Consider the following 12,711-nt stretch of genomic DNA (forward strand, 5'->3'; position numbering starts at 1 on the left):
TGCACTGTAAACAGTTAGCCACTCTCAAAAGGTTTTGGAGGTTATTGTGGGTTGACTACCTGTGACTGTAATCTCAGGTGAGAACTGAGATTAGTCATCATATTGCTTCAGTTGTTAATAAATCTGTAAAACAGTTAAAGTAATTTAAATACTGAGTAGCATCCATTATTTGAGAATCTATCTTAAAAGCAGTTTACAGCAGTAAACCCACTGGTTGTTTACATATTGTTGTAACAACTTACTCAATTTCTGTATCAGTTACCTCATTTTTTTTTTTCAATTAATTCCGTTTTCATTATTTTTCTCTAATTTATGGAAGCCAGTGTTTTTGACTTTTTGACATTAAGGGAGAGTACATTTGTTGAAAACTAGTTATTAAGCCAATTCAAATATTACTACTTCATCTCTTGCTGCATGTCAGATAGACAATGCTTGCATTATTAGCAGCAAAGATTAATTCTAATTGTTGTATGTTAAATGGAAAATACTCTACAAGAGAAAAAGTAGTGGATTTAATATGGAACCTTGTGGGTCTTCATTGAATACTTCCACCTATGTCAGAAACTAATCACATATGTTCATCTGTTAGGCTATTTTGCACACAAAGTAAAGGCATGACACACATCAGTGGATGTTAGGAAAGGTTACTCACCTGGCAGTACGGCTGAACTTCTTGCCCCAGTCAGGACCAGTGGCAAATGTGACCTCTCCTACTTCCTGAAAGGTCATGGCATTGACTTTGGTACGCACATACAATATGTGTGCACTCTTCACAACTAAGTATGCACAGTGTGTGCAGACAGCGGTGGCCAGCACTGATCCCAACACACCCATCGACAGACCAGCATTCTTGAAGCCGATTGGCATTGCTAAGACACCCGTGCCTAGTGCTGCCTTCAGGAGGTGTGTTAGCACTTCACAGTCACTGAAACAGTTCAATATAATGGACACAATATTAGTTGCTGAGCATATGTATGGTAGACTTTAAGATTCAAAAGAAAGTATTTCTTTTAGTTTTGAAGACTATTTAAGGACATGGGGGCAGAGGTATAAACTGGTTAAAACCTACCTGAATCCATGGAAATACTAAATCATGGTGGGGTTTGATTATTGTTTCTCTCAAATACACATCTACTGGCTATATACTATATCATTGTTGGGTAAAACCATCTTAATTCACTTGTCAGATATGGTTAAAATCTCAGTATGTTGATTAGTGCCTCTACAGTCTTTGCATCAGTAGCAAGAAACTGACAAGCAGTTGCTTGCTCCTGAAAAAACAGAGGAGGAAGTTTTTAAAAAAGCTTGAGATTTTATTCAAATTTCTCACAATGCAATAACAGAATTGAAAACATTCTAACAAAAAAACAAATGTTTCTGTAATGACCTGCCTAAAGTCAATGAAACCTTAGTCATTAAGAATATTGACTCTATTTGTTTAGGGGCAATACATGGAGTTGGTTCAAAACAACGACAAAAGATAAAAAAAGTACAGATACGTACAACTAAGGATGTTGCTACCTGCGACCCTGTGCAATACCTTGGAAAAACTGCAGAACTGTGTTCCCTTCACCCCTTTCCTCTAGTATGTTTACCTACTTCAGCCAATTTACATGATGTAAAAATAGTAGCAAATTTAAATTTTGGCAGAAAAATTAGAACAAGGTCTTTGTCCTAAGCTAAAAATTGTATGTAAACTTCAAGTATCCTTCCCAACCCTCATGTTTGAGTTGAGCATCTGACCACACAAACATGGGTCAGGGATGAAGTCGAAGCAATGGCATTATTTTACAGTTTTAAGTAATTAGATTATTTTAGCTCTGTAAACATATTGTATAACTGCCACTTGCACAGTCTTTTCGCTAATTTTACACTTCTCTTCCAATTTTGCACATATCTCCAATTTTGTACTTTCTATGAATTACATAACAAATGTGTCTCAATATTCTTAGTTTGCTGTTTTGAGCTACATATGGTAATTTTCATTTTTTACAGAAATCTCATAATTTTTTATAATTTTGGTACTTTTCAGTATTTTTATCATTTTTGCACTGTAATATTTTCTACTTGGGTTTCATCTATAGTACAGAAATGTGTTAATTTGTACAAACACGTATTAAATCAAAGGAAACAAAGCTTAAAATTGTCAGATGTATGGAAAAGATATTGAATGCAGTAATATTTGAGTGAGCTAACTGAAAGTAAAATTCTAATTGCAGGTCTAAATGGTCATCATCTGAAAGTCTTAAAGGTATTTGCTAATAATTTGGAAACCCTTTTTAATTGCCTATACAGACAGTCAAAATACATAACTGTTCTTGGGGAGTTCAGTGTTAAGTTCGGCAATAACTATGCAGATGGTCAGTTACTGATTATTCCGCTAAGAACGTAAAATAAGTATTTATGTGAAGAAGACACCACTAGGAAAATTGAAGCTTACAATTGACCCAAAATACATTTATAAAACAAAATGTGGCTATAAAGCAGAGGTCATGGATACAGATTTCTATGATCATCAAGTAATTACATTGATTTAAAAGAAATCTCACCAGAAATGTAACAATGACAAATATGTAGAGAGAAAGTTTATTCATGAAGACAGCATTTTAAGAAATGAAAATTGGGACAAGGAAACTAACAGGTTTGTAGATATAAAATTCAACACTTTTTTTACTATAAATACTGTTATGATACTTCACCTTCTTGAGAGGATTAAAATTAACAAAAAAAAAAAAAAATCAGTTGTATGGGTAACAAGCATAACGAAAAGATCATCAGAAAGTCACTGAATGCTACATAAATATGCAAAGTAGACTAATACCTTGAATCCATTTGTGAACATTGGTTTGTTGCAGGATTCTCTAACATATTCTCAATTCGAATATGATGAATTTCCTTGAGACAGAGAAGTTTCTGTCCATGCATCAGCACGGCTTTAGAAAGCATCACTGCTGCGAAATGCAACTTGCCCTTTTTTCACATGATATCTTGCGAACCATGGATGAAGGGTATCAGACGGATGCCATATTCCTTGACTTCCAGAAAGCATTTGACTCGGTGCCCCACTACAGACTCCTCACTAAGGTACGAGCATATGGGATTGGTTCCCAAATATGTGAGTGGCTCGAATACTTCTTAAGTAATAGAACCCAGTACATTGTCCTCGATGGTGAGTGTTCATCGAAGGTGAGGGTATTATCTGGAGTGCCCCAGGGAACTGTGCTAGGTCCGCTGTTGTTTTCTATCTACATAAATGATCTTTTGGTTAGGGTGGATAGCAATGTGCGGCTGTTTGCTGATGATGCCGTGGTGCATGAGAAGGTGTCGTTGTTGAGTGACTGTAGGAGGATACAAGATGAGTTGGACAGGATTTGTGATTGGCGTAAGGAATGGCAGCTAACTCTAAATATAGATAAATATAAATTAATGCAGATGAATAGGAAAAAGAATCCCATAATGTTTGAATACTCCATTAGTAGTGTAGCGCTTGACACAGTCACCTGGATTAAATATTTGGACGTAACATTGCAGAGCGATATGCAGTGGGACAAGCATGTAATGGCAGTGGTGGGGAAGGCAGATAGTCATCTTCGGTTCATTCGTAGAATTTTGGGAAGATGTGGTTCATCTGTAAAGGAGACCACTTATAAAACACTAATACGACCTATTCTTGCGTACTGCTCGAGTGTTTGGGATCCCTATCAGGTTGGATTGAGGGAGGACGTAGAAGCAATTCAGAGGCAGGCTGCTAGATTTGTTACTGGTAGGTTTGATCATCATGCGAGTGATACGGAAATGCTTCAGGAACTCGGGTGGGAGTCTCTGGAGGAAAGGAGGCGTTCTTTTCGTGAATTGCCACTGAGGAAATTTAGAGAACCAGCATTTGAGGCTGACTGCAGTACAATTTTACTGCCACCAACTTATATTTCACGGAAAGACCACAAAGATAAGATAAGAGAGGTTAGAGCTCGTACAGAGGCATATAGGCAGTCATTTTTCCCTTGTTCTGTTTGGGAGTGGAACAGGGAGAGAAGATGCTAATTGTGGCACGAGGTACCCTCTGCCATGCACTGTATGGTACATTGTGGAGTATGTATGTAGATGTAGATGAACTTCTTTAGCAAAAAGTACAGGAAAGCTATAGTAGCAGCAAAAGAGGTATACAATGATTCAAAGGAGAACCAAAAAAATGTAGTTAGTGCAAAAATTATAAATAATCACACAGACAAACATAATACCCCCATTACATTGGTATTGCTCAAATTCAGTGTCCAAACACAAAGAGAATGTACTGATACCCAGTAACACTTGAAGTGCAAAGGACTATGAGTAAACTACAGAATAAAATTACTTATGATTTCATAGCATCCTGGACAAAACTGTTTAGTATAGTGCTGACAATATTGTCTCTCAATTTACTGGTGTAGTCAATTATTCCTTTGTGACAGGGGTGTTTTCAAGTTGACTTAAGCTATCAACAGTATTACCAGTTTATGAAAGCAGTGACAAGTTTGACATTCAAAACTTCAAATAAATAAATAAATAAATAAAAATTAAAAAATAAAATGAAGTAGGACTACTTTGCTCCTACAGTAGTAACTTAGCCACACTGAAAAAAAGATCCAATCCTGTGTAGCTCCTATTCCAATAAATATTGTGTAACATTTTCAATTGTGTCCAACAGTTGACAGTTTCTACTACTCCATGAGTTTGAGTCACTCTTCCACTTGCTATCCTGGATATTTTCTGCTAACTAATCTGTACTAATGTACTTTTAATGGTAACTTTTACCAAGAAAAAGTGTTTTTTGCTACTGTAAAACTATTTAAACAGAACATAAATGACATTTATTTATGTGTTGAAATTATCTGTTGTCTGAATCAAACCCACAAAATTGTAATCAACATGTTACTTATAACTATATGATTGAAAGCAGCTGTGAAGATTATTTTCTGGAAAAGCTGGGGGAACTTTGCACCACTGACAAGGTAGACGATTGCAGCCCCACAGTATTTACATGACTTGATTTTAGATGTGATTCAGCTTGGGATGAAACTTGTTATATTGGAAATAAGAACTGATAATATAATAATGTTGTTATGGTACAGTAAAGTGTAAACAGAAGCTAGGACCTCATGGAACACTTGCTCGAAATGTCACAAAATGCTTCTAAATCAGTACCAGGTACTAGTAAACAGCCTAAGGAGAGAAAAATACAGACAATTCTACTGATGAAGATCTATTAGAAGAACAAATGCTTGACAGAAGTTCAGACAAAAATTCATAATCATACAGAAGAAATCAAATGGAAGTGTTAACAGTATCTGCAGTGAATCAAGAGGTCCTATCAAAAGCAGAGAAAAAACTGAAACCTATCAGTAAGCAGAATGGTTGTTTGTGGTTGTACAAAATGAAAATAAACATTACTCTGGTGTTATTGTAAGTTTTAAGGAAGATAATGCAACCATAAATACCATGATGCCATCTCCTGATAATTACAAATGGCTTGTAAATAAAGATGTACTTCTCTACAAGTGGCAGGATATGGTAGGATGTACAAACAGCCAAAAATTTTAAGCAAAATAAGCATTTTACCAATACCCAAGTGGGTCAGTGGTGGTGAATCTGTGGAAACATTTTCCTTGTGTAGTCCCTGACATTTTGATATGCCAACATACCTAATGAAGCATTGGCCTTTTTTTTTGTTAGCAAAACAACACTAAATTTAGTTCATGTTTGTTACTTTTCTTACCTGTTATATAAAAGAGCTACATAACACTGAATTTTTATTATTTTTCCCTTTAATACTGAAAAATATACATGTGTTGATTCATTATTGTTCTATAGGATAAAAAAAATTGAATTGTGAAGAGGGTACATTTATCCCATGGTATTGCCCTATCTTAAAATAAAGTTTATATTGAGTGATGCAAAGTAATATACTTCAGGAAATAATTTGCACCAATTTTTGAAACATTATAAAATTTCAGAAATACATTTTTGTTCTTTGGGGCCAACAGTGTAAAATATGTCTTCTAATTACATGATTAATATGAATATCAGCCAGCTACACAGCTCTATAAATGGTTTTTATTTTATAAATTACTCATGATGAGCCCATTTCGACATTTTGCTGATCCACTGTCAACCATGCTGTCAAGGGAGAAATAGCATACATAAAAACTGACTGAAGTCAGATATATGTCTCCAACATACAGCTAAGGAGAAACTAATAATTCTAAAAACAGACAAAAAATGGCAGCTACAATATTACAAGTAAGAACAGCTGATCATGCCACTATGCTGAAATGGGCTCATTGTGAGTGATTTATAAGATAAAAACCATTTAAAGACCAATGTTGCTGGCTGATATTCATATTAATCAAAAATATATATTTGATTTTTTTCTGTGTTACTGTTGTTGTTGTTGTCTTCAGTCCTGAGACTGGTTTGATGCAGCTCTCCATGCTCTCTATCCTGTGCAAGCTTCTTCATCTCCCAGTACTTATTGCAACATACATCCTTCTGAATCTGCTTAGTGTATCCATCTCTTGGTCTCCCTCTATGATTTTTACCCTCCACGTTGCCCCTCAATGCTAAATTTGTGATCCCTTGATGCCTCAGAACATGTCCTACCAACCGGTCCCTTCTTCTTGTCAAGTTGTGCCACAAACTCCTCTTCTCCCCAATTCTATTCAATACCTCCTCATTAGTTATGTGATCTACCCATCTAATCTTCAGCATTCTTCTGCAGCACCACATTTCGAAAGCTTCTATTCTCTTCTTGTCCAAACTATTTATCGTCCATGTTTCACTTCCATACATGGCTACACTCCATACAAATACTTTCAGAAACGACTTCCTGACACTTAATTCTATGCTCGATGTTAACAAATTTCCCTTCTTCAGAAACGCTTTCCTTGCCATTGGCAGTCTACATTTTATATCCTCTCTACTTCAACCATCATCAGTTATTTTGTTCCCCAAATAGCAAAACTCCTTTACTACTTTAAGTGTCTCATTTCCTAATGTAATTCCCTCAGCATCACCCGACTTAATTCGACTACATTCCATTATCCTCGTTTCGCTTTTGTTGATGTTCATCTTATATCCTCCTTTCAAGACACTATCCATTCCGTTCAACTGCTCTTCCAAGTCCTTTGCAGTCTCTGACAGAATTACAATGTCATCGGCGAACCTCAACGTTTTTATTTCTTCTCCATGGATTTTAATATGTACTCCGAAATTTTTTTGTTTCCTTTACTGCTTGCTCAATATACAGATTGAATAACATCGGGGACAGGCTACAATCCTGTCTCACTCCCTTCCCAACCGCTGCTTCCTTTTCATGCCCCTCGACTCTTATAACTGCCATCTGGTTTCTGTACAAATTGTAAATAGCCTTTCGCTCCCTGTATTTTACCCCTGCCACCTTTAAAATTTGAAAGAGAGTATTCCAGTCAACATTGTCAAAAGCTTTCTCTAAGTCTACAAATGCTAGAAATGTAGGTTTGCCTGTATTTAATCTATTTTCTAAGATAAGTCGTAGGGCCAGTATTGCCTCACGTGTTCCAACATTTCTGCGGAATCCAAACTGATCTTTGCCGAGGTTGGCTTCTACCAGTTTTTCCATTTGTCTGTAAAGAATTTGTGTTAGTATTTTGCAGCTGTGACTTATTAAACTGATAGTTCACTAATTTTCACATCTGTCAACACCTGCTTTCTTTGGGATTGGAATTATTATATTCTTCTTGAAGTCTGAGGGTATTTTGCCTGTCTCATACATCTTGCTCAACAGATGGTAGTGTTTTGTCAGGACTGGCTCTCCCAAGGCCGTCAGTAGTTCCAATGGAATGTTGTCTACTCCCGGTGCCTTGTTTCGACTCAGGTCTTTCAGTGCTCTGTCAAACTCTTCACGCAGTATCGTATCTCCCACTTCATCTTCATCTACATCCTCTTCCGTTTCCATAATATTGTCCTCAAGTACATCGCCCTTGTATAGACCCTCTGTATACTCCTTCAACCTTCTTTAATTTTCCTGTAGGCAGTATCTATCTTACCCCTAGTGAGATAAGCCTCTACATCCTTACGTTTGTCCTCTAGCCATCCCTGCTTATCCGTTTTGCACTTCCTGTCAATCTCATTTTTGAGACATCTGTTTTCCTTTTTGCCTGCGTTTTTATATTTTCTCCTTTCATCAATCAAATTCAATATTTCTTCTGTTACCCAAGGATTTCTACTAGCCCTCGTCTTTTTACCTACTTGATCCTATGCTGCATTCACTTCCCCCATTCCTGTCAATTGTTCCCTTATGCTCTCCCTGAAACTCTGTACAACCTCTGGTACTTTCAGTTTATCCAGGTCTCATCTCCATAAATTCCCACTTTTTTGCACTTTCTTCAGTTTTAATCTACAGTTCATAATCAATAGATTGTGGTCAGAGTCCACATCTGCCCCTGGAAATGTCTTACAATTTAAAACCTGGTTCCTAAATCTCTGTCTTACCATTATATAATCTATCTGATACCTTCTAATATCTCCAGGATTCTTCCATGTATGCAACCTTCTTTTATGATTCTTGAACCAAGTGTTAGCTATGATTAAGTTATGCTCTGTGCAAAATTCTACCAGACGGCTTCCTCTTTCATTTCTCTCCCCCAATCCATATTCAACCACTATGTTTCCCTCTCTCTCTTTTCCTACTCTCGAATTCCAGTCACCCATGGCTATTAAATTTTTGTCTCCCTTCACGACCTGAATAATTTCTTTTATCTCATCATACATTTCTTCAATTTCTTCGTCATCTGCAGAGCTAGTTGGCATATAAACTTGTACTACTGTAGTAGGCATGGGCTTCGTGTCTATCTTGGCCACAATAATGCGTTCACTATGCTGTTTGTAGTAGCTTACCCGCACTCCTATTTTTTTTATTCATTATTAAACCTTCACCTGCATTACCCCTATTTGATTTTGTATTTATAACCCTGTATTCACCTGACCAGAAGTCTTGCTCCTCCTGCAACCGAACTTCACTAATTCCCACTATATCTAACTTTAACCTATCCATTTCCCTTTTTAAATTTTCTAACCTACCTGCCCGATTAATGGATCTGACATTCCACGCTCCGATCCGTAGAACGCCAGTTTTCTTTCTCCTGATAACGACGTCCTCTTGAGTAGTCCCCACCTGGAGATCTGAATGGGGGACTATTTTACCTCCGGAATATTTTACCCAAGAGGACGCCATCATCATTTAACCTTACAGTAAAGCTGCATGCACTCGGGAAAAATTACGGCCGTAGTTTCCCCTTGCTTTCAGCCGTTCGCAGTACCAGCACAGTAAGGCCGTTTTGGTTAGTGTTGCAAGGCCAGCTCAGTCAATCAACCAGACTGTTGCCCCTGCAACTACTGAAAAGGCTGCTGCCACTCTTCAGTAGACATACGCTTGTCTGACCTCTCAACAGATACCCCTCCATTGTGGTTGCACCTACAGTACGGCCATCTGTATCGCTGAGGCACGCAAGCCTCCCCACCAACTGCAAGGTCCATGGTTCATGGGGAAGAGAAAGTAATTAGTTAAATAAAAATAAGTTTTTAATGTGAGGCCTATTTAAATTGAATTAAAAAGTATGTCGTTTCATGCACCTTCAACAAACTTAACAACACGACATAATGACTTTTAATCGGGTCGTCAGTTGATTTTCTCCATATGAGTCCTTCTTTGAAATTTGTGCAGTGCCAAACCATACCACATTATTTCAATCTGATACAAAACAAAATGATCAAAATTCAAAAAAAAGGTTAAATATGGCTACCTCGCTAGTTTACGACAGTCAGTGTTAGCCCTGACGACGATCATGGATGTAGTGGTTGAAAGCTTGGAGCTTTATCCTGAATTGACGCGGCATGTACACCGAGAGTTTTTTATTCAAAAGGTTAAATAGCTCCACTAAAGCTAATTTGTTTACGTGCTTGTCTGTGTTACTAGATGGTCTTTTTTGTAACAATATAAGACAAGGAAAGTTGCTACTCACCATGCAGCAGAGATGTAGAGCTGCGATAGCCCGACGCACACACACACACACACACACACACACACACACACACACACACACACTTAAGCAAGCTCAACTTGCACACACATCTGCAGTCTCAGAGAGCTGAAACTACACTGCGAGCAGCAGCACCAGTGCATGATGGGAGTGGCGATTGGGTGGGGGTAAGGTGGAGGCTGGGGCAGGGAGGGGGAGGGATAGTATGGTGGGAGTGGCGGACAGTGAAGTGTTGCAGTTTAGACGGAGGGTAGAAGAGAAGGTGTGGAGGGGGGAGGGGGTAAGTAGCAGAAAGGAGAGAAATAAAAATAAAAGAAATTAAAAGACTGGGTGTGGTGGTGAAATAACGGCTGTGGAGTGCTGGAATGGGAACTGGGAGGGGGCTGGATGGGTGAGGAGAGTGACTAACGAAAGTTTGGGCTGAGGGGTATCATGTTTGGCAGTGTGCTCAGCTACAGGGTGGTCCACTTGTTTTTTGGCCACAGTTTGTCGGTGGCCGTTCATGTGGACAGACAGTTTGTTGATTGTCATGCCTACATAGAATGCAGCATAGTGGTTACAGCTTAGCTTGTAGATCACATGACAGGTCTTGCATCTAGGTCTATTACAGGGGTATGAGCCATGAGGTAAGGGATTGGGAGCAGGGGTTGTGTAAGGATGGACGAGTATATTGTGTAGGTTAGGTGGATGGCAGAATACCATGTTAGGAGGGGTGGGAAGGATAGTAGGTACGACTTTTCTCATTTCAAGGCGCAACATGAGGTAATTGAAACCCTTGCGGAGAATGTAATTCAGTTGCTCCAGTCTCGGATGGTACTGATTTACAAGGGGAATGCTCCTTTGTGGCCGGACTGTGGGACTTTGGGAGGTGGTGGGAGACTGGAAAGATAAGGCATGGCAGATTTGTTTTTGTACAAGGATGGGAACATAATTATGGTCAGTGAAGGCTTCAGTGAGACCCTTGGTATATTTAGAGAGGGGCTACTCGTCACTGCAGATGTGACGACCATGGATGGCTAGGCTGTACGGAAGAGATTTCTTGGTATGAAATGGGTGGCAGCTGTCGAAGTGGAGATATAGCTGTTGGTTAGTAGGTTTGACGTGGACAGTGGTACTGATGTAGCCATCTCTGAGGTGGAGGTCAGCATCTAGGAAGGTGGCTTGTTGGGTTGAGTAGGACCAGGTGAAGCAAATGGGGGAGAAGTTGTTGAGGTTCTGGAGGAATGTGAATAAGGTGTCCTCACCTTCAATCCAGATAGTAAAGATATCAATCAATCTGAACCAGGTGACGGGTTTAGGAGTCAGGGTTTTTGGGAAGGAGTCCTCTAGATGGCTCATGAATAGGTTAGCATAGAATGGTGCCATGCGGGTGCCCATAGCCGTACCGCAGATTTGTTTGTTGGTAACACCTTCAAAGAAGAAGTAATTGTGGGTGAGGATGTAGTTGGTCATGGAGACTGAACCAGGTGGGGGTTCCTAAAAACCCAGAATTGCCCTATGATACGTGATAATTACAGTCGTGACTCTTATATTGTCATCATTTGTTTGCGAGTTATTTTGTGGTTCTTTTCATCATTAACAGACTTCTTGTGCTGGCCCACACCATAATCACCTTCCGCCCGCTTATGTAACGGCACCAGCTTTTCTGCCCATGCTATTTACTGGATCAGCCCCCCGTGGCAGCATCATGACCGCCTTCTGCCTGCTGTTGCAATGCCACCAGCTGTTACACCCATGCTGCATTCGTTGTCAGGCCTGCACCTGGGACACATCATGTTATCGGTCGCACCTGCTCACTCCACATCACGCGCTACTTGTGGCTGCCCCCACCTAAGACCTTGGGGGATGCACTGTCCACCGCTACTGCACACCCGATGTCAGGGGGCTTCCTGCCCCGCACACCAGATCTTTGCCTACCAGTGCTGCATCAACATTTGTTACCCAGAAGCTTTCCTAAGCTGCCTGCTTTGCAAAAGCATAATCCTAAGACTTGGTTCACATTGGTGGATCACCTACTGGATATCCCATGGGATTTCAGATGACCACGCACCTTTCATCTGTCTGGTGAGCCACCTCCATGCTCACACAGACCTCATCATTGATCTCCTCGCCCATGTATTTAATGGCGAAACTATTTGTCATCGAATGCCTTTCTCACCCTCCAGCAGAGGCTATCCACCGCATTATTCACAATGAGCACCTTGATGACCGCACACCTTCACAGCTTTGGCAGCACCTTTGTACATTAATTGATGATCAAGCGCTGCTGGACATTGTGCCTTGGACTTTGTGGATGGTTAAACTGCCATCGGACCTATAACTTCACCTGCTATCTCACGTCACTGACCATCTTGAGGTTTGCCTATGCGCGGCTGACCGAGCCTACACTATCATTCATCACCGACACCGCCTGTCATGGACGACATCCTCATCGCCACTAGTTGGCATGCCTGCACCTTTGGTTCTTCACTCTGCTGGTAGAGGCCAGCGCGCTCACCTCAGCAGCCTGTCAGGAGCTGCCATCTAGCAGCCTACAGGGGATACTGGCTGCAGCCTCTCAACAGCAGCTGACCCCGCCCGAGTAACAGCCCGAGTTGTCTCAAGCAACGACGCAGTCAGCTGTGTCCCCCTCACACCCTACACTGCCTCGCATCCAAGC

At 39.9% G+C, this 12,711-nt stretch overlaps 1 protein-coding gene across 1 annotated transcript in view; it reads right to left on the reverse strand.

Moving 5' to 3' along the window:
* Window positions 1-12,167, reverse strand: part of LOC124593706 (proton-coupled amino acid transporter-like protein pathetic) — a 157,089-nt gene extending 144,922 nt beyond the window's left edge. Inside the window, exons 1-2 of the mRNA XM_047132016.1 lie at window positions 12,103-12,167; window positions 653-925 (exon numbers count right to left, since the gene is read on the reverse strand). Of these exons, the coding sequence (XP_046987972.1) occupies window positions 653-925; window positions 12,103-12,167 (338 nt within the window). The remainder of the gene's footprint in view (window positions 1-652; window positions 926-12,102) is intronic.
* Between the last annotated feature and the right edge of the window lie 544 nt (window positions 12,168-12,711).

Source organism: Schistocerca americana, chromosome 1, assembly GCF_021461395.2.
Source record: "Schistocerca americana isolate TAMUIC-IGC-003095 chromosome 1, iqSchAmer2.1, whole genome shotgun sequence".
NCBI classification, from domain to species: Eukaryota; Metazoa; Arthropoda; class Insecta; order Orthoptera; family Acrididae; genus Schistocerca; species Schistocerca americana.